Raw genomic sequence first — 22,797 nt, 5'->3', positions numbered from 1 at the left:
AGATTGCTTTTGCTATTTGGGGTCTTTTGTGTTTCCATACAAATTGTGAAATTTTTTTTTCTAGTTCTGTAAAAAATGCTAGTGGTAGTTTGATAGGGATTGCATTGAATCTGTAGATTGCTTTGGGTAGTAGAGTCATTTTCACAATGTTGATTCTTCCAATCCAAGAACATGGTATATTTCTCCACCTATTTGTATCATCTTTAATTTCTTTCATCAGTGTCTTATAGTTTTCTGCATACAAGTTTTTTGTCTCCTTAGGTAGGTTTATTCCTAGATATTTTATTCTTTTTGTTGCAATGGTAAATGGGAGTGTTTTCTTAATTTCACTCTCAGATTTTTCATCATTAGTGTATAAGAATGCCAGAGATTTCTGTGCATTAATTTTGTATCCTGCTACTTTGCCAAATTCATTGATTAGCTCTAGTAGTTTCCTGGTAGCCTCCTTAGGATTCTCTATGTATAGTATCATGTCATCTGCAAACAGTGACAGCTTTACTTCTTCTTTTCCTATTTGGATTCCTTTTATTTCTTTTTCTTCTCTGATTGCTGTGGCTAGAACTTCCAAAACTATGTTGAATAAGAGTGGTGAGAGTGGGCAACCTTGTCTTGTTCCTGATCTTAGTGGAAATGGTTTCAGTTTTTCACCATTGAGAACAATGCTGGCTGTGGGTTTGTCATATATGGCCTTTATTATGTTGAGGAAAGTTCCCTCTATGCCTACACTCTGCAGGGTTTTTATCATAAATGGTGTTGAATTTTGTCAAAAGCTTTCTCTGCATCTATTGAGATACCAGTTGTTTTAATGATAACTTCCTCAAAGCATATAATCACATAGTTCCTTCTGTCCATATCACTTTCAAGTGTAGCTGTTATGCCTAAGTGAATCCAGCCTGTAGCAAGGATTCTCTGGTTTGTGAATACTGTATTCTGCATGTATGCTCCCTCAAGAGAACAGACTGTGCTTGAAAGCAGCTCTCAGGGTTTACCTTACCGTTTCTTGCTTTGTGACATGAAAACATAATAGGATAAGCATTCCATATTTACATATTACTATAGTGAATTATTTTTGTGTGCACTGAGATTTCTCTTTTAATACGGTCAAAGTAATTTTAATAAGAATTTCAATATACTGTCTGAATTCTTTCATATTTTGAATATAGCTATCCTTATGGTTAAAGAAAAAACACAGACTATCTGGTTTACCTTCTCCTTGTACATAGCATACTATACTTGAAGGTTCTGAAAAAGATATAACGTAAGGAGTGAGAGTGTTTTCAGCCCTAGACTTTCAGAGATTTTTAAGAATTCTCACTAAGATGACTCAAGATGGCTCCCCATTCCACTTTTCACTGAATACAATTACCACAGCTTTGAAAACTCATCTGATGATTGATCTAAAGCTGTGTCATCAGATTTTTCTCTTTAAGTCAACTCTTTTAATTTTCAATATTGAGTGATGACTTCAGGTTTTAAGTGTTCTGTAGTCAGTCAGTACAGAACTCTCTCTCTCTCTTCAAAGAAAGAGAATACTTTAACCATTCGCTATTTTAAAACTTCAGACTGCAGCTTTCAAAGATTTCTGAGTATATGAAGAAGCTTAGGTATGAAAAAAATACAGAAACTTGGGGGTAATTTGGAGAGAAGTTTTAATTTCCACAGTCCTTCCCCTCAAATGTCCAGAATTCCAGAATTCTAATCAGACTTTAAGCCAATTTGAGTTGACAAAAAAGAGTTATTTATTGATATGTCACCACAGAAGATGGATAAAGGCATCTACTGCCTTCAATTCTAGAAAGAAACCCAGAGAAAAGGTGGTTAATTTCACAAATACCTAAGCTCTTGAGCATTTGATGAAGATAGGTAGAAAGGCCTTGGGAGGTGGAGGGTCAGGGAAATCAATTGCTTAAAAGAGCTCTGATTTAGAGCTTGAAAGTGGGAAGGCAAGGCTAGAAAGAAAATGAAAGAACAAAATACTCCAGATAGCACAGCAGGTGGAAAGGAGAGGAAGGAGTATTGTGATGGTAATAAGATAAAACTCAGGGGGCTTCCCTGGTGGCACAGTGGTTAAGAATCCGCCTGGCAAGGCAGGGGACATGGGTTTGAGCACTGGTCTGGGAAGATTCCACATGCCGCGGAGCAACTAAGCCCGTGTGCCACAACTACTAAGCTTGCGCTCTAGAGCCCGCAAGCCACAACTACTGAGCCCACGTGCCACAACTACTGAAGCCCATGTGCCTAGAGCCCGTGCTCCACAACAAGAGAAGCCACCGCAATGAGAAGCCCGCGCACCGCAATGAAGAGTAGCCCCCACTCGCTAGATAAAGCTCAGGCTCCTCCCAAACAGAAAGAGGAAAGCTGCTTTTGTACACAGGTCTCTTCCAGCTTTGCTCTGGGTTTAGACTAATCATTTTCATGCCCAGGTACACATGTATGCACATATACACATATATGTGCACATTCATTGTTTAAATAAAAAGTCACTTTAACCCTCTGAATCTCCAGTCCTTCTCCAATAAGGACATCCGGTGTTTGGGTATTAGAGAAAGGAGAGGTGGATGGAGTTGGATATTATTAGAAAGTTAGATGTCATCTAAACCTAGAGGGATTTCAAATTTTACTTCCCACCATCACAATAGCATCAGGAAATGAAGCACTATAAGACAAAAGAATTCATCAATTTGTACAAACTAATGAAGTAGGCAATCCAAAGGGAATGGGAAAAAGTATCAAGCATAGTAGCAGCTACATCCAGGCAAAATGAGATCAGAAATGCATATATGTATGCATATACATATGTATGCAAGTATGTATATGTGTATTAGGTATTTGATAATAAGATGAAACATTTTTTCTTCCTCAGAGCACCTAAGATTGTTTTTGGTTGGTGCACAGATAAATTATTTTATTTAAATAGTTATATATTTATTTATTACATATTAGAAAAAGTATTTACATAACACATTGTAGTGGGCTGAATGGTGTTCCCCCAAAAGATATGTTCATGTCCTAATCCCCAGATTAGGGGATTCTCCTGGATTATTTGGGTGGGCCCTAAATTCAATAACAAATATCCTTATGAAAGACACACACAGGAGACACACATAGAAACTCAGAGAAGAAATCAATATGAAGAAGCATGCAGACATTGGAGTGCTGAGGCCACAAGTCAAAGAACACCTGCATCCACCAGAAGGTGGAAAAGGCAAGGAACAGATTCTTCCCCAGAGCCTTGGGATGGTTTGAGGCACTCACAACACCTTGATTTTGAACCTGTGGCCTCTAGAACTGTAAATTTCTGTTGTTTTAAGTCACCCAATTTGCAGTAATTTGTTGTGGCAGCCCTAGGAAACTAATACCCCACATCAAACCCCGAATTCTCCAGACTGCTTAGGGCAAAACTAATATAGGTATTTATTTATTTTAACTGATCTAATTTTTTAAGTAAGTAAATAATATTGATGATAAGGATATGGCAGAAATTGTGAATGTGGTACACAAGTAATTGAAGTTTGGGAGACAAGGAATATCACTGTGTAAATGAGATATTTACATGAAGCTGTTGACAATTAGAAAACAAATAATAAGCAGAGCCACATGAGTGACTGATACAGATAATTTAGCATTCCAGGAGTTCAGGGCACTAGAGATTAGTGAGAGTTGGGGTTATCAATGAAAGTTTTTTATGGAAGAGATGAAATTTGAATTTGGGTCCTACGGAAAGTGTGGGATTTGGTAAATTAAACAGGCTGACTGAAACACATTCCAGAAAGAAAGAATGGTATGGGAAAAGGTGTCACTGAGAACCAGTGAGAAATGAATGACCCAATTAGATAATATTATAGAAACATTGTTAATTTTCCTGGGTGTATTAGTGTTGATGTAATTATGTAGGAGAATGTCATTATTTGTAAGTGATGCATGATGAATTATTTAGGCTTGAAGTTTTTTGATGTAAGTTACTTTCAAAGGTAATAAGTGAGAAAGAGAGAGAGAGAGGGAGAGAATCACAGAGAGAAAGGCAGAGAAAGAGAGAGAATATATGCAACTATGTGAGAATATGTGCCAAAATGTTAACAATATTAAGTTGGAGGGGGGAAGATATGTATGATACAATATGAACCTTAGATCTGCTCATACACTTTTTCCAAGAAATCCTACTTCTGGGAAATAATCAGAAACCATAAATAAAGGGCAGGTGACAAGCAAGTACTCATTCATTATATGGTATGGTGATGTAGGAATTCAAAGAAGTGAGAGCAGTATGTGTGTACTGATCTAGACACCCATCCACCGATCCTACCTCATGACATAAACAAATCATGTAATGAACCAAACTAGGAGGCTTCTGCCCACTAAGATGTTGCCAGCATTGTACTGTTATAGAACACAAGCTCTGGGCCTGGGACATGGTTAGTGTTTTGTGGCCATGTACCACAAGTACCCTAGCTTTACTAAAAACAAGATATCTTGGAAATGGCAAGAAACAAACAAACAAAAAATGCTTAGATCATCTACTATTCAGAATTTTCTATACATTGCACCAATTTCAAAGTGACCTCAAATTTTGGAACCTTACTCTACTTAACACATGGAAAAACATTTTTCAAATTGTATTTAGGTGTACTGAGATTTCAAAATAAGATAGCTATACATGCTTGACAACATTTCACTGAATTTTTTTATTACAAGTTTAATGGATTTTTATCTAACACTTATACTCAGCTTCCTCTTAGTATTTACTACAACAAAGCACCAGCAACCAGCAGACTTTTTGCAATAATTAGCAACTTTTGATGTGCTAATAGTTCCTAAATGGCAACAGCTACAAGTAAGATAAATAAGACATTACATTGGATTTAATGTCATTAAAACAGTATAAGGGCATCTCATCCATATACACATGTAACAAACAAATTCAATTGTACACCAAAGGCAAAGCATTTAATGATTAAAAACATTTTTTTTTTCTAAACTATGACTCCTAAATGTCAGCCAGATACTTTATCTGGTGACTTAAGTAAAGAAACAGATCAGTACTGGATACACAAAACTGTATGCTCAATTTTACAGGCAATTTATGGGATTTTTCAAGGATAATTTTGACTGTATTTGGTTTTCACTTATGCAATGACATTAGAACTCAACCCTGAGCCAGATGGGACTTCCACATCTAACACAGAGTGCTTAGCTGTAAAAACCAGGTAATCTGTTTTGAATCCTTGTTCTGGGAATGCCCAAGGTCACAACTTTCTTATCTGTAAAATGGGAACATTAAGAATACATATCTGTGATGGTTAATTTTATGTGTCAACTTGGCTGGGCCAGGTGCCCAGATATTTGGTCAAACATTATTCTGAATGTTTCTGTGAAGAAGTTTTTTTGGGTGAGATTAATGTTTAAATCATTGAATTTTGAATAAAGCAGATTACACTCCATAATGTGGGTTGGTCTCATCCAATCACTTGAAGGCTTCAATAAACAAACACTGATTTCCAAGGAAGAACAAATTCTTCCAGCAGTCTGCCTTTGGACTAGAACTGTAAATCTTCTATGGCTCTCCAGCTCGGCAGCCTACCCCATCAGATTTTGGATACACTAGGATTCCATAATCATGTGAGCCAATTTCTTAAAATCTTTCTCTCTCTGGGGTGTGTAGAAAAGGGAACCCTCCTACATTGTTGGTGGGAGTGTAAACTGATGCAGTCACTATGGAAAACAGTATGGAGGTTCCTCAAAAAAACTAAAAATAGAGTAGCCATATGATCCTGCAATCCCACTCCTGGGCATATATCCGGGACATAGAGACCAGACTTGTTGTTGCTAAGGGGTAGGGGGTGGGGAAGGAATGGATTGGGAGTTTGGGATTAGCAGATGGAAACTATTATATATAGAAGGAATAAAAAACAAAGACTGTATATAGCACAGGGAACTATATTCAGTATCCTGTGATAAACCATAATGGAAAAGAATATGAAAAAGAGTTCATTGCAGCTCTATTTATGATAGCCAGTACATGGAAGCAACCTAAGTGTCCATCAACAGATGAATGGATAAAGAAGATGTGGCACATATATACAATGGAATATTACTCAGCCATAAAAAGAAATGAAACTGAGTTATTTGTAATGAGGTGGATAGACCTGGAGTCTGTCATACAGAGTGAAGTAAGTCAGAAGGAGAAAAACAAATACCGTATGCTAACACATATATATGGAATCTAAGAAAAAAAAATGTCATGAAGAGATTAGTGGTAGGACAGGAATAAAACACAGACCTACTAGAGCATGGACTTGAGGACATGGGGAGGGGGAAGGGTAAGCTGTGACGAAGTGAGAGAGTGGCAGGGACATATATGCACTACCAAATGTAAATTAGATAGCTAGTGGGAAGCTGCCGCATAGCACAGGGAGATCACCTCTGTGCTTTGTGACCATGAGAGGGGTGGGATAGGGAGGGTGGGAGGGAGGGAGATGCAAGAGGGAAGAGATATGGGAACATATGTATATGTATAACTGATTCACTTTGTTGTAAAGGAGAAACTAACACACTATTGTAAAACAGTTATACTCCAATAAAGATGTTAAAAAAAATAAAATAAAAAATGAAAAAAAGAATATGAAAAAGAATGTATATATATATATAACTGAATCACTTTGCTGTACAGTAGAAATTAATACAACATTGTAAATCAACTATAATTCAATAAAATAAATATTTAAAAATTCTTTATAGATAGGTAGATAGGTAGATAGATATAGATATATTTGGATAGATCTATAGATATAGATATATTTTATTTTACATGTAAAGATATATATTTATATATAATATATATATTAATTATATATTTATAGACAGATAGATATAGAGTAGACAGATATAGATAGATACATATTTTATGTATATCTATAGATAGAGAGAAATTGAGAAATACACATTCTGGTGGTTCTGTTTATCTGGAGATCCCTGACTAACACACTAACCAACAGTTATTGTGAGGATTAAATAAGACATTGCATTTAGTCTTCAGAGTGCCCAAAATATGGACTACTGCTAGATAAATGACTGCTCTTGTCTACGAAGTGTCTAATCTTGTCCCTATAGCCTTGATCCTAAAGGCTATGCTTCTTTTACGCCAGATTTACTCCCTATTTGAACCAGAAACCCAGGCATCCAGTTACCTCCTGGAAACCTCCCTTCATTCACCCCTTCTCAGCTCCCAACATGTTGTTAGAAAGAAAAATGAGCTTCAGCTCTATGACAATTACCAGATACTCAACACTATTATGGCTCAATATTAGTATCTCATTTTCTTGATAACTGACCTGTTTGAATATATGCATTGAGCCACCTTCTGAATTAAGTTGGACCTCCAAGTTGTTTATGAGTTGATCCATATCTGGAAAAGAATCAAGGGAAAGACAATTTAAAAATAAAATCTAACCCACTATATGCATACAGTATGCCATTTACCCCTGGTTACTCCTGTTAGTATTCTATGAACATTATTTTTCAGGACTTACTAGATACTGAGAAGTCAGTATTTGGACAACACTCTAATTTACATATTCTACTCACCAAGATAGCTCTGACTGGTCCCCAACAATATTAGCTGCATCCTCCTCTCACATCCTGTATGCACATGAATCTGTTTCTTCCAACATCTCCAACTAGCACTACCTTCACAGGAATATCATCATAGCTACATAGTTTCCAGAATCCTCCCCTTCCTGGCCTAGTTCTCATTCTAAAGAGTTCCATGCTCCTGTGTGGATATTTACCCTAATGAACTTGCTTACACATCAGCGTCGAATCTCTCTAAAGAAGCATTTTATCTTCCTATTTCTCTTAAACATACAAGCCAAGTGAGGTTAATATAAGAAATTTTAAATTTCCTTTTTAGATACTTTTTCCTCTTTTTTACTTTGTTTTTATTTTCTTTTTTTCAGTTTTCTTTAATTGAAGTATAGTTCATTTACAATGTCATGTTAGTTTCAGGTGTACAACACAGTGATTCAGTTCTCTCTCTCTCTCTCTCTCCATATATATATATATATATATATATATATATATATATATATATATTCAACTAAAAAATACTCACAACCTAAAAGTTGTTAGTTATGTTTTATTTGGCAGGAAATTTTAAGACTTCAAGCCCAGGAGGCAGCATCTCAAGTAACCCTGAGAGAACTGCTCTGAGGAGATGAGGGGGGAGCTAGGATATATAAGAGTTTTGCAACAAAGGGCAGGTAGTTGGAACATCCAAAGATTACTGTTAATTAAAGAAAACAAGAAATCCCAAGTTAAGGAAATGATTGTTATGGAGTAGAGCAGTTGAATGAAGCCACCAAGTGTTTACTTTTTCCTCTTACGAAAGTAAACACTTGGTGGCTTCATTCAGCTGCCCTACAACATCACAATCATTTCCATCATTAGTACCTACCAGCACCTCTTCAACCAGATTTCCTTTGATTTATCTACATTCTAATCTCATCAGAGACGAAAACATAGGGTAAAAAAGATTAATTCATAGCTTGCTTTTGACTTAATTGGTCAGATTTCAGATCACACTAAGTGTCTCCAAGTCAATTACAATTAGTTTCCTCATTTATGACTTGGTTGCATTTCAAAAGACAGTCCATAAATCAGTTAATTGTTTTGGATGTCAACTACATTTACCCATAGAAATGTTCATTTTACAGGTCACTTCACAATATCCTTTTTAAGACCGAATGCATCAGGGTGATGGTGGCCTCATAGAATGAGTTTGGGAGTGCTCCTCCCTCTGCTGTATTTTGGAGGAGTTTGAGAAGGATAGGTGTTAGCTCTTCTCTAAATGTTTGATAGAATTCTCCTGTGAAGCCATCTGGTCCTGGGCTTTTGTTTGTTGGAAGATTTTTAATCACAGTTTCAATTTCAGTGCTTGTGATTGGTCTGTTCATATTTTCTATTTCTTCCTGGTTCAGTCTCGGCAGGTTGTGCATTTCTAAGAATTTGTAACATATGTATGTGTATAGCTGATTCACTTTGTTGTAAAGCAGAAACTAACACACCATTGTAAAGAAATTATACTCCAATAAAGATGATAAAAAAAATCTCTCTTTACTTAAATTACCATGTTCTATATATGCATGTTTTAAAAGAAATATAGTTACATTTTATCAAATGTCATTTGAAATCTATTAGGAGGTAAAAATAGCAGTTTTATCCTTTAGTCTATGACTATGAACTTATAATAAATTTCTCAATATTGAACCACGTGTACATTTCTAGAATAAACACGATTTTCTTGTATTATTCTATTTTGTTGATTTCTACATTCCTGTATTTAGTATTTCAGTGAATTTTTGTGATTTTCTTTTTTGTGCTACTTTTTTTAGTGTTTTTAATTTTTTTGTTTTTTTAGTTAAGTGCTTTTCATTAAATGAATCAGAAAAAAAAGACCTAATGCAGTTAAAACACAGCAAATAAACAACCTGCAAGGATACAAATTATAATACAGTCACAGAAAAAAGTAAAAGATAAACATATAAATAATTCCTTTATTTATTAACAGTCAGGAATTGAGGAAACCAGTTCTAATTAGATAATTAGATAGGCAATAACACACAATGAATCTTCTATTGAGATTATGAGGAAAATTTCTGAGCCACTATCAAAGAATTTGGAGAATTCTGACACTCTAAAATATCTCCAATTTTATCTCAAAACACAATTTCTTTTCTTCAATTTAAGTATATGAGTAGAACTGCTCACATATACATTCATCATTCACTAAATATTAATGCAAATTACTATGTGTCAGAGGTTATACTAGGCACATTGTTATCAGTTTTCGATCTGGGTCAACCAGACATGGAGAGTCAGCAAGTATGGCAGAGAGCACTGACCTGGGAGTTAGATGCCCAGGAATTATATCCTATAATCTTTGTCAAGGCATTTTTTTTTCTAAGCCTCAACTTAAAATAAAAAGATTTAAAATTTTCTCTGCAGAGCCCTAAGGCTTCTATGAATCCTCTTTAGGGGTAGGAGTTAGGGTTAATGAAGGAAGAATCATAGTAAGGAATAAGCACACTAGAAGGCAGATGCAGAAAACTCTAATTTCCATTAGACTGTAAGCTCTTTGAAGTCAGAGATTTTCATCTTTGATTTTTTTTCAGTGATGTATTTCAAGGGCTTAGAATAGTGTCTGGCACATGGTAGGTGTTCAATACATTTCTGAAAGTTTTTGATGAGTGACAGAAAAGGAGAATGAAGTGTGTTTTCTCAAGTACAGGAGTTGTACAAGAGTGGGAAAGAATAAAAGAACATTAGAGAGGTTATGTATGAGAGATGTTTGAGGTGTAATTAACTGTGAAGTATTAGATGCCAGAGAGGGCAGTCTTTTCTGATTTTAAGAAGGAGGGGAGGGGACTTCCCTGGTGGTGGTTCAGTGGTTAAGAATCCACTTTCCAATGCAGGGGATGTGGGTTCAACTAAGCCTTGTTATTTCTAGCCAGGACAACTTACAAGAGCCCTCTCCTATCTGGTCTTCCTCAATTCCTATGGATTATGAAACAACAGGGTTGAGGAAGCAGAGTGACTTTGACAAGATGTTTAGCCCCTGTGAACCTCAGTTTCTCTACCTGCCTAGAGGTAGGGGAAATGACACTGATTTAATAGGGTTAATATGAGGATTCTATGGATTAGTACATGTAAACTCACTTAAAATTGTTCTTGGCATATAAAAAGTTTTCGATATAATTAGCTATTGCTATCATCACCACAATTATTATTGTTGATGGCCAGAATCTCTCTGGCCCAGAAGAATAACTCCTAGGAATCAGACAGGTTGTTTATACTCAACATGCTTACAAACCTTCTCCACCTCCTATATTTACAATCTAAAGTGTTTAGCACCAGTATCAACACATTCTCAGTCTCAGTGACTGAGGTTCAGTCACCTTTGACCCTTCTCTCTCCATCTCCAGCCAATTGGTTATCAGCAGCATAAATTCTACTTCAGAAATATCTCTTAAACCTAGACCTTCTTCTCCCAGTCACTTCCCCTTCTAGTCCATACATCACATTGCCTAGGGTCATATCCTGGTTCTGCGACTTCTTAACAATAAGACTTTGGGCAAGTTTTCCTTTGTTCCCTCAACTATAAAATGGGAATAATAATAGTACCAGCTCATAGGATTTATCAGTTTAATATGTGTTCAAATGTTTAAAACAGTACCTGGCAGAAAGGCATTGTCTGTTTCCCTTACCATAAGGTGAGCCCCACAATAGTTACCTCATCTTGTTCTTCTCTGTATCCCTTTATTTTAGCAGAGTACTTCCTCCATACAATGTGCTAATGTCCGGTGAATGAATGATCATGGGAATAAGAATGGTTATTTAATGGCAAAAGTATTATAATATAAAATAATATTAATATTATTTAATAGCAATAATCAAGGAGTCTGAAAAATACTTTTTGTCCCACCCATATCACAAATATTTTAGTCAAATGGCACAAGGAGGATAGCTGACAATTAGGAATGTCTCAGCCATTTCTGGTTAACGTACTCTCCGTAGAACAGCCGATTGGAATGGCCATTAGATAACCCAGGATAACATTTTAAATGTTGGTAAAAATGAGTAAAGGGAAAGCTATCAGGAAGGTGTATAAGATTCTCTTTAAAAAAAATGTTTAATATTTTGCCAGACAAAATGTAAAACAGAAGGAAATTAGGGCTTACAGAACAGTTAAAGAAAGCTCAGGTTTTTTTTAAAAGGGCTTTATAAACCTTTTGCTTTTCTCTAGAGTTGGAGTTGCTATTCTAAGTGTCTGAGACTAGACAGCTGCTCAGAAACTGTGAGATAATTGGTCAGGAAATACCCAAAGGGGGTTAGGTTATGTCCTGGGCCACTGAGATGTGAATCACACAGTCAGGAGAGCTTCAGAAATGCAAGTTACCTACTTGAGATAATAATCATTATTCTACTTGAATTGGCTCTTCAAGCCTTTGTGTCTAGAAGCTGGACTTTCTTGGACTGTCCTGGCAGTCCAGTGGTTAAGCCTCCGTGCTTCCATTGCAGGGTGGTGGTGGTGGTGGGGTCACGGGGTTCAATCCCTGGGTGGGGAACTAAGATCCCACATGCCGAGTGGCATCGCAAAAAAACCCCCAAAAAAGTCTAGAAGCTGGACTTTCTGGTCCTTCTTCTAAGGAAGGGAGTACTGGAGGAGGAAATAAAGGAGGTGAGAGAGAGGAGGACTGAGCCTTATCCACAGCAGGTCAACGTCTCATATATGTAGAACCTCACAAGCGATGCTCCAGGGACCAGGACCATAGAAATTTCATAAGATTATACTACCTTTGTCATGTTCGAAGTTTATTTTGTTACCCACTGTTTTCCACAGTGACCTGCTAGTTTTATGAAAGTGAACAGTGCCTCCAAGGGACAGGAGCAGGTGACTGACTAGTAAGAACACCTCCCACTCTTTGGCCAGCACTGAGGAGGAAAAAAGGGTCTAGGGATGAAGTGAGAAGTTAAGCCTATAAGGAGGGAAGCAAAGCAGAGTCACTGGAGCCTACAACTATCAATACAAAAGAAAGCAAACTTTGGGAATCCTGACACTGACCTATGAAGGTACCTAGTACTTAACAAGACAGAGCATTTTGACAATACAAATAATAATCCCTCATGTGCATCTACATAGCTTTGCAGTAGGGAAATAGACAGCTTTCATATATCATTCCCATTTTACAGATAATGAATTTGGAGGACCAATGTCACACAGTTTAGCAGTGATGGAGTCAGAACCGGAACTGTTATCCTCTAACTCAAATTACAGTGCTCCCTAACTACTTTCTAATATCCCAAATCTGGTGAGCAACTTCTTTCTAGAAAACTGCTTGCTAAAAGAAAAACAAGTTTAAGGACAACAAGTCAATTATTTTGGAAGAACTTGAGAAATCATTCACTTTCAGCCTCTGACCCATAAGAAATTCTGGAACTGCTTGAAAAATGAAAATCAATGTTTTAGTGTTTTGAGATTATAGGTATTTGTAAAAGAGTATTTCTTATGTCTTTTATATTAGAAAAAGGTAACTAAAGGACAACTAGATAAACATATATTTTCAGACAGTTTAATTATATAACTTTCAGGGGAATAGAGAGTTTTACAATGGGTCTCTGGGAAAACCTTCAAGATTGAGTCTACTCTGAGCATGACATTAACAATAGAATGGTGGTAAAAGAACAATAATTACCAACAGTCATTGAGTACTTACTATGTGCTAGGTACAGTGCTGCTAAAAGAAAAAATACTTATATTAGCTCATTTAATCCTCATAATTATAGGAGTGGGCACATTATTTCCCCATTTTTTAAACGAGGAACCTGAGACAGAGAGATGAGGTAGCTTATCGCCAAATCACCCAGCTAGTAAATGGTAGAACTGAGATATGAACCTCAGCAGTCTAGAGCTATAATGAAGCTATAATGCTCCATGACCTTGGTGCCAGTGAGATCTCTCAACATTTGCTTGAAGATTACATAATGGGGGGTAAACGGTTGCTAGAAAAAAAAAACTTAATAAAAGGAGATTGCAAGATCCTCCATTTTCTCTCATTTCTTCCAAACAGGGTCATACCTATCACCATAGGAACGACTGGAAAACCCAAACTCAAAGAGCCTCCACTTGTGGCATCTCAGCAGGTAGCTCACCATGAGTTTTCTATTCAAGAGTCTCAACATACACAAAATCTGGAGGGTGTCTGAGGTACTTAGTCCAAAGTATAGGAATCACCACCAGAGCAGGTACTCAGAAGTGGCTCCAAGACAAGAAATGCCTGCAGCTTGTTTTCTCAGCTTTCCTGAGCGAGATTAAAGTAGGGGCAACTGAAATGTTAGAAAAAAACACATGAATTTAAGAGGAAAGAACATATTACCACAAAAAAAGTGAAGACTGACAGCACATACCACGTGAAAGAAAGAAACTGAGTATTGAATCATTACTACAATAGCCAGCTAAGCTTGAAGTAGTGAAGTAATGTGAGGTAATAAAAAGGTAAGGTGATAAGAAACACCAGGAAAGAGGTGTATGACTTTGGGCAAGCCATTTGACTTTTCCATGCCTCAGTTTTCTCATCTGCAAAATAGAGATACATCAGCTTGGCCCTACCCCTCAGAGGGTTGTTATGAAGACCATCGTGATAACACATAAAAATTCTTTATAAGGTGTAAATGTGAAATCTCCATATAAGTTTTTAGGAAACTTTTGTCAGAAAATCCAAAACTAAAGTACATTAAAATATGTACAATACATACAGTCACATTTTAAAGATCCAAACCACTCACAATACCTAATCTTATGAATTTTGATATGTTTATCTCCATTCTCACATGAGTTCATGTTCTACAGGATCACCTGCAAGCCTTCCAGTGCTTTTAGCCACTTTCATTCCCCTGAGATGCTGATGTTAAACTCCATTTTCTTTTCCACAGAGAAACCCAAATATGCATGAAAGAAAAATCACCCCGGAATGTGTTAGAGATTAAGATTCTTGATTCTGGAAAAGATGAAAGCTAAAGGGAATTATTATAAATGTCTAAAACTAGTGGATTTGAGGTTCAATGAACTTCAGGCCTGAGTTTTAGTTGTAGTTTAATTACCAAATTTTTGAATAACTTTGGACAAGTCCCATCACTTAATACAGAAAGTAGAAATAATTCTTGCTCACAAGATCACTGTGAACCTCACAGTATCATTGAGAGGATCAACTGAAAGAACAGATTTAAAAGTATTGTATAAATTAACCTCAGATTTCTAGAACTAGTTCCCTTGTCTTCCATCAAACAGGTAAATTTATTTTTTAAAAAATAATCTTACATGCAAGAAACTGATAGAACTTATGTTAAAAGTGCTATAGTTAAAGAAAGCAGCATGAACAATGGGAAAATTTTTTACCTAGGAGCTGGAGACCTGGGTTCTCGTTCACTGTTATCTAGGAGTGTCATTTTGAGTAAACTACTTAGCCCTTTTCAGGTCTCTTCCATAACACTCTATGATATACAACAAAGGACATAGATGAAAGAGCTATAGTTTTCCAAGTTTCTGCTTAATCTGTGAAGCTGATATCAAGAAAGACAATTAAGTTCTCCACAAACCATTAAGCAAAATTGAGTTCACTCCTACAGCATTAAAAAATAAACACAACTTTTTATTTTGTATGATCACAAATGCATACAAAAGTAAAGATGAATCCCATGTACCTGTTCCCACCTATTCCCAGTTTCAGTGATTTTCAGTTCATGGAAAATCTTGTTTCATTTGTACTCCCAACTCACTCCTCCACCTCAATGGCTACTTTTAGGCAAATCCCAGATATCATTTCATTCCTACAGCATTTCCAAAGGGACATATTTAATTTTCACAATCTCTGTGAGGTAGGTACTACTGTTGATTCCATTATGCACAATAAGAAATACAGACTCAGAGAAATTAAGTAATCCCAAGGTCACATAGCTGGTAAATTACTGGGATTTGAATCCAGGGATGATGTCTGATAGCAACACTCTTTTTCTCCCTTAAAGTAATTGCTACTATCCCGCACTTTGAAATAGTTTGATGATGTTGAAAATAATAATACTGGAAATTTTTTATACATTAGCAGTATGCTCTACTATTGAACATCTGAAAAGAATATTAAAAGATTCTCACTAACTGTGATGTTAATCATCAGACAAAACCTCTAGGAATACAGAGCTCCAGCTTGGCACTGAGGCACTGGTTTAGAAAAAGGACAAAAAGCCACAGCAATACAAGCTCACTGCTCTGCACCATCATGTAAAATCTCATGCAATCCACTTCATTACTTTATACTATTGTTTCATGCAACAGTCTCCTCCAACAAATTAAACATGGTGCCACTGCAGCAATCAAAAAGAATGTACAACACAGTGGTCTTTGCCCATGCTTAGTACAGTGCTTAAGGGCAGAGACTTTCTCTTTTGAATGGTCTCTCAACTCACTTCCTGAGCTACCTGGCTCAAGAGCACCAAGTACTATAAGAGTCCTGGGCTATCTCAATTTATAGGACCCGCAGAGGTCATGTAAATGAAGGTACCAATAACAATAATAATTATTGTTATTTTCAAGGCTCCATATTGATTCTAGGATCTCGCTACAAAAAAACTGGAGGAGCTATATTGTACATATTTATCAGAACTAGATTTTAAAATAAGAAAATGAATAGATTCACATCACACATTCTTATTCTAATTGAAGATGAAACAGCTAAATCATTGACAGCACAGAAAGAGACAACAGAGCTGGAATAATCAGCCCCCAATAAATAAAAGTTAAGTCTCTGTTCAGCATTGTGAAGACCTTTCTGAGGATATTGTACCTTGTTTGTGTTTGTATTTCAAGGGAAATGAAATGGAAGAGAATTGCAGAAAAGAATGAAAGAAACTCTAGAGAAATAAATGATAAATTTTTAAAAAAGAAAAATAATGGAGCTAGGTCAAGGAATTTGGATGGTTATATTTGGAAGAAAGGAAGTAAGGGAAAGGAAGGCTGTCCTGATAATTGCCTTCAAAGCACATGTTAGGTATTAGGAGAAAACAGAACTTCTATATTATTATTGGAGATTACAGTTGACTTAAAGAGGAACTTACTGATGATAACCAAGTCTTTATAGATAACTTACTAAACAGCCAACGCTGTAGTAGATACTGTGTATATATACGAGAAGGGGAGCAGATAGTACCAAGCTTCCACCTGGTCTCTACATTCCGGGAGTTTTGCAGTGTAGGTCAGATAGAGAAAATTGGCAGCCCACTGCAGATGCTGGTCTGGTTCTCACTGCGATGTTAAAAAATAAAATCAAATTAGCTGATAATCTTTTATTTTCCCTCACCCCTATATTTATTTATTTTTAATTTTTTATTGAAATATAGTTGATTTACAATGTTGTGTTAGTTTCAGGTGTACAGCAAACTGATTCAGTTATATATATATATTATATATATATATTCTTTTTTTACATATATATTCTTTTCTCTTCTTTCACATTCTCCCTTAAAAGCAGATTTCTTTCTTTTTTTAAAAATACATCTTTATTGGAGTATAATTGCTTTACAATGGTTTGTTAGTTTCTGCTTTACAACAAAGTGAATCAGTTATACATATACATATGTTCCCAGATTTCTTTTTTAAAAAAACTCCATTTCTTGGGACCTCCCTGGTGGCCCAGTGGTTAAGACTCTACCTTCCAATGCAGGGGACATGAGTAAGATCCCTGGTCAGGGAACTAAGATCCCACATGTCTCGGGTCAACTAAGCCCGCACGCTCTAGAACCCGTGCGCCACAACTAGAGACCCCGCGTGCCACAGCTACTGAGCCCTCATACTCTGGAGCCTGTGTGCTGCAACTACTGAGCCCACGTGCCACAACTAGAGGGAAGCCCACACACCACAGTGAAGAGCCTGCACACTGCAATGAAAGATCCCACATGCCAAAACTAAGACCTGACACAGCCAAATAACTAAATACATACATACATATTTTTTTAAAATTCCATTTCTTGCTTTTCTGAAAAAGTTGAGAGATCTTACAACATGGACTCTACATTGGCACAAGAGAAAAATTACCTGGAGTTGATAAATGGCTGCCCCCTTTATACAAGACATGCTTCTGTGATTTTATTGGGCCCTGTAGAGATCTGAGCTCCCAAGTCTATGTAGTGAGACATAACTGTGCATAAAACAATAACAACCAAATATTACAAGATAATAGATGCTAAAGTGCTTAATTATGATTTGAAGCTAGGAACATTAATTACAAGAGGAGATAACTGAAAGTAGTATAGTCAGAAAAAATTCCAAAGAAATGGTCTCTGGTGAGGTCAGCCTTGAGGAACTAAGATTGGTCAAGAAGAGCCAGAAAGGAAATCCAGATGAGAGGAAGAGTAGACTATACAGTCTGTGAAGGCAAGGGTCCCATCTAAATTGTTCACTACTCTAACCCCAGCTTCTAGCATAATGCCTGGAACTTTGCAGGCACCCAGTAAATGATTGTGGAGTAAAGGAAAGTGGCATAATTTTTAAAATGTGTTTTAGAGAACATATTCAGGCAGTGGTCTACAGAATAGAGAAAGCAAAAGAACCAAGGTAGAACTAGAAGCTATTGGAATACTTTATGTGTATCGTGGTAAGAGCTTACATAAGTGTCACAAACTCAATACCTAGAGGGGTCAGGCAGGTTAAGATCACCTAGGCCAGATAGGAAATACGGTGAACTGAGAATACATGTCCTGTCTAAAAGGGAAAGGAGGAAGCAGTTCACCAACTCCAGGCAATTGTTGACAAGAGGGAATATGGGTTGGTATCTTCTGATTATGTAAGAGAAGCTGGAATTCTAGAGTTTTAAGTAAAGTATGATTTTTAATTTTTTTTTAAGTTTTTACATTTAACTTTTTATTTATTTATTTTATAGAAATATAGTTGATTTACAATATTAGTTTCAGATGTACAATATTATATTAGTTTTAGGTGTACTACATAGTGATTCAATATTTTTCTAGTTTATACTCTATTCAAAGCTATTATAAAATATTGGCTATATTCCCTGTGCTGTACATTACATCCTTGTATCTTATTTATTTTATACATAGTAGTCTGTACCTTTTAATCCTCCACCCCTATCTTGCCCCCTCCCTCGTTGCTTCCCCCCACTGGTAACTAATTTGTACTCTATATCTTTAAGTCTGTTTCTATTTTGTTATATTCATTTGTTTCAATTTTAGATTCCACATATAAATGATAACATACAGTATTTGTCTTTCTCTCCCTGACTTATTTCACTAAGCATACTACCCTCCAGGTCCATCCATGTTGTTGCAAATGACAAAATTTCACTCTTTTTTAATGGCTGCATAGTACTCCATTGTGTATATATACCACATCTTCTTTATCCATTCATCTGTTGGTGGACACTTAGGTTGCTTCCATATCTTGGCTATTATAAATAATGCTGCTATGGGAGTTCCCTGGTAGTCTAGTGGTTAGGATTCTGCACTTTCATTGCAAAGGCCTGGGTTCAATCCCTGGTCGGGGAACTGAGATCCCACAAGCTGTGCAGTGTGGCCAACAAAAAAAATGCAGCTGTGAATATTGGGGTGCATATATCTTTTCAAATTAGTGTTTTCATTTTCTTTGGATGTATACCCAGGAGTGGAATTTCTGGATCATATGGTAGTTCTAGTTTTAGTCACTGAAATTTTTAAAGTCATGAATGTAATTTAGCAGGAACACTATCACAGGCAATCATTTTTTTGTTTTGTTGCTAAAGCTGTTGGATACATGTTAGAATGATTTTTTTTGGCTGAGTGTATGACAGGAAAATATTGTTTCAATAATATGTAAATCAAAGCATCTCCACTAGCATTATTAATCTAGAAGTAAGTATTACATAGACAATAGTAAAAGGAAGGACATTTAGTCTATATTTTCAAACGGGACTTGATCATTTTAAAGTTGTTCACTGGCAAAATTTTTCACCAAGTTAGTATAGATTATATGCTACTCCATAAAAGATAGCAATAATTAAGTTTGGGTTTTTTGTTTTGTTTTTCAGTATTTGTTTTCAGAGAAAAATCCTAAAACTTGTAGGGATTTCTGATGCTAGAAAGTTTTGATATATGAGAGTATATTTTGCAACCAGTGTGACTTAGATCATGGTAAGTGGTGTATGTATAATTATAATATGCATTCCAGTTATTTAAACTGAGGTATCCTTGATCAGGTTGAACATACTGTGAGTAGAAGATCTCTTCTTCCAAGAAGTAAGATGGAGACAGTCTTTGGAGAATGGCCTCACTGAACTGGTAAGTTAACTTTCTCCGGATTTTGATGACTTCCCCAGTTCTTTCACAATTCCTCAGTGCTCTGGCCATTTTCTGGTAAGTCATGGTCTTCCGGTTGCCTTTTCTTTTCCCCCCAAATTGGGCAACTTTTTCTTTGTTTTTTGATACAAACTGAAAGATGCCTTTGGTTTGATCTATCCATTGAATACAAGATCCATCTCGGGATTACACAGGGATTCATGAAGGTATTCAAGCAGTCGGAGCGTCTTCCTGCCTTTTCCTCTCTTTTGTGGGAGAAGAGTAGATTGCACCAGCTGGTTTTCAGGGATATTCTGAAGAAACTGATGAATATTTCCTTCAAAGTAGAGGTCCGCAGCACTGTTTATTACTGTTCTCCAATTGTAGACCTGTTCCTATGTGGGCAGCACACCATAACTGTTGGAATTTCCTCTGACATGAGAACAGTGGTTGATGAAAGCCAGGTAATTTTTGTAATCTGAGGAGTACTGAAGATCACCAGTTGAATGTTGCCTCAGTACTTCAAAAGCATCTTCAAATGCTTGACCCAACTTGTCTTGTTCAAAACAAGCCATGCTTCATTAATAAATTGACAATTCTGTCCATCAGAGGCCAATCTAACATTTAGGTATACTCCAGGTGGAAATAACTTCCCCTCTGAAGCGCAGGTCGGCAAGACCCTTCAAAGTATGATTTTTTAAATATTGGCAATCAACCATTTTTTAAAAGTGTGGGTCTGGGCAAATTGACATACCGCTACAGACTGAATTGTGTCCCTCCCCAAATTCATATGTTGAACTCCCAACCTTCAGTGTGACTGTATTTGGAGATAAGGCTTTTATGGAAGTAATTAAGGTTAAATGAGGTCATAATGGTAGGGTCCTCCTCCAATGGGATTAGTGTCCTTATAAGAAGAGACATCAGGGAGCTCACTCTCTTTCTCCAGGAGCACAAAGAAGAGGTCATATGAGCACACAGGGAGAAGGCAGCCATCTGAAAGCCAGGAAGAGGGCCCTCACCAGAACCTGATCATGCTGGTACCCTGATCTCTGACTTCCAGTCCCCAGAACTGTAAGAAAATAAATTTCTGTTGTTTAAGCCACCCAGTCTATATAGTGTTTTGTTATGGCAGCCCTAGCAGACTAATACACATACTTATAAAGTTTTTATTGTTATTACAAACAACACTGCAAAAGTTTGTAAATATCTTAAATGGCATTCAATAGAAAAACTGTTTAAATAAATTGTGGCTCATCCATATAGTGAGAAACTATGCAGTCACACAAGAGAATGAGATATTTCTTTACATACAGATATGGAAAGGTCTCCAAAGTATATTTTTAAGTAGACAAAGCAAGGTGTAGAACAATATGCAGAGTGTGTTACTATCTGTGTATGAAAGGAAAGGGGGAGAAAAAATACTCATTTGTTTGATATGCATAAAATGTCTGTGGAAGAATTTCCAATAAACAGATAACTTTAGTTGTCTGAGGCAACCAGGGAACAAGACTAGGAGGGAGACTCTTCATTGTATATCACTTTGTATATTTCGAATTTTGAGGGTTGTGTAATGCATTTTTAATTTAAATTTTTTTTTAAATGAAAGTTTTATCAATTTAGGGGGAACAAAACACATGTGTAGGCTGTACTTGGTCTGTAGGCTAATTGGTTGTACCTCTGGACTAAATTAAAGTGGTGGTAGTTAGAATAAAAAGAAAGGAAGTGACACCAGATACAAAGGGGAAAAAAATAGTCCCTGGCAACCAAGTAGACAGGGAAACTGAGGAAGAGAATTGATGCCAGCATTTTGAGCATGGAATATGGGAACCACAACAACTATGTTTCCCCATTTCTTACTACGCTATCATGCATTCTTCTAAGTGCTTTACAAAATTAGCACATTTATTCCTTACTGCAACCCTATGAGGTAGTTTCTACTATTATCCTCAGTGCAAAGATGAGAAAACTCAAGTTCAGAGTTTAAATAACTTTACCAAGATTATGATGATGGTAAATTGCAGGACCAGGTAAATGAAAAGGAGAAGCCTTGAATGAGAGGTAGGGGAAGAGTCTAGGGGTAATGATGGATTCTATTTTAGAAATAATGAGTTTGAGGTTACAACAAAATATCAAAATGCTAGTGATTTGATACCTGGATTGGTATCAAATACCTGGATTTGGCTCTAGAGTTAGGTTATAGCTCCTTAATTTAAAGTGTTTAATACTTCCAGAGTTTGCTTTGCCCACATTACATCTATTGTGTCTAAGTACACAGATATCTTTAATTTTTTATACAAAGCGTCAAGCTTGTTACAGACTTTTAAATCCAGCTTCCTGTCTCACTGAATTACCTTCCTTTTTTCCAAAAACCAAACAACGTTTAAATAAAATAAACTACTCTAAGTAACAAAATGATGAGACCCTCCACTTAAGAAATATGTATTAGAAGTTAGGTACAGAGTCCAATGTTTTACTTACATTATTTATAATCACAGATTACTGTATTATTTTAGATGTAAGAAAACTGAGGCTAGATTATAAAGCTGAGTTGGGGACAATAAATACAACAAAAACCCAACTTCAGCTATACAACCTGAACTGAACACATTATTATATGAGAATCAGAAAGTACATCAAACAAGGTTTCACATCATCTTTGGATAAACTAATGAACCTGATATGACAATGTTATTCATTCACACTCTACTTAGTAATGAGATGACAACTGTACTAGATGATTGATCATCTAGGTCAATCATCCCAATCATAACCCACCTCCTAGAGAAATGGAAATAAAAACAAAAATAAACAAATGGGACCTAATGAAACTTAAAAGCTTTTGCACAACAAAGGAAACCATAAACAAGACCAAAAGACAACCCTCAGAATGGGAGAAAATATTTGCAAATGAAGCAACTGACAAAGGATTAA

The 22,797-nt window shown here is 36.3% G+C and overlaps 1 protein-coding gene and 1 pseudogene across 2 annotated transcripts in view; both read right to left on the bottom strand.

Moving 5' to 3' along the window:
• Positions 1-22,797, bottom strand: part of KLF8 (KLF transcription factor 8) — a 370,714-nt gene that overhangs the window by 46,415 nt on the left and 301,502 nt on the right. Inside the window, exons 1-2 of one of the 2 annotated variants that reach the window (XM_024117399.1) lie at positions 16,692-16,733; positions 7,329-7,402 (exon numbers count right to left, since the gene is read on the bottom strand). In XM_024117399.1, the coding sequence (XP_023973167.1) occupies positions 7,329-7,400 (72 nt within the window). In that variant the 5' untranslated portion in view covers positions 7,401-7,402; positions 16,692-16,733. Of the gene's footprint in view, positions 1-7,328; positions 7,403-16,691; positions 16,734-22,797 lie in introns of those variants that run through there. The other variant, XM_024117400.2, reaches the window with a different exon arrangement.
• Positions 19,642-20,441, bottom strand: LOC112062594 (transcription factor Spi-C-like; annotated as a pseudogene).

This window comes from Physeter macrocephalus, chromosome 21 (genome assembly GCF_002837175.3).
Source record: "Physeter macrocephalus isolate SW-GA chromosome 21, ASM283717v5, whole genome shotgun sequence".
NCBI classification, from domain to species: Eukaryota; Metazoa; Chordata; class Mammalia; order Artiodactyla; family Physeteridae; genus Physeter; species Physeter macrocephalus.
Note: the sequence above shows the minus strand (reverse complement) of the source record. Positions and strands in the feature narration are given on the sequence as shown.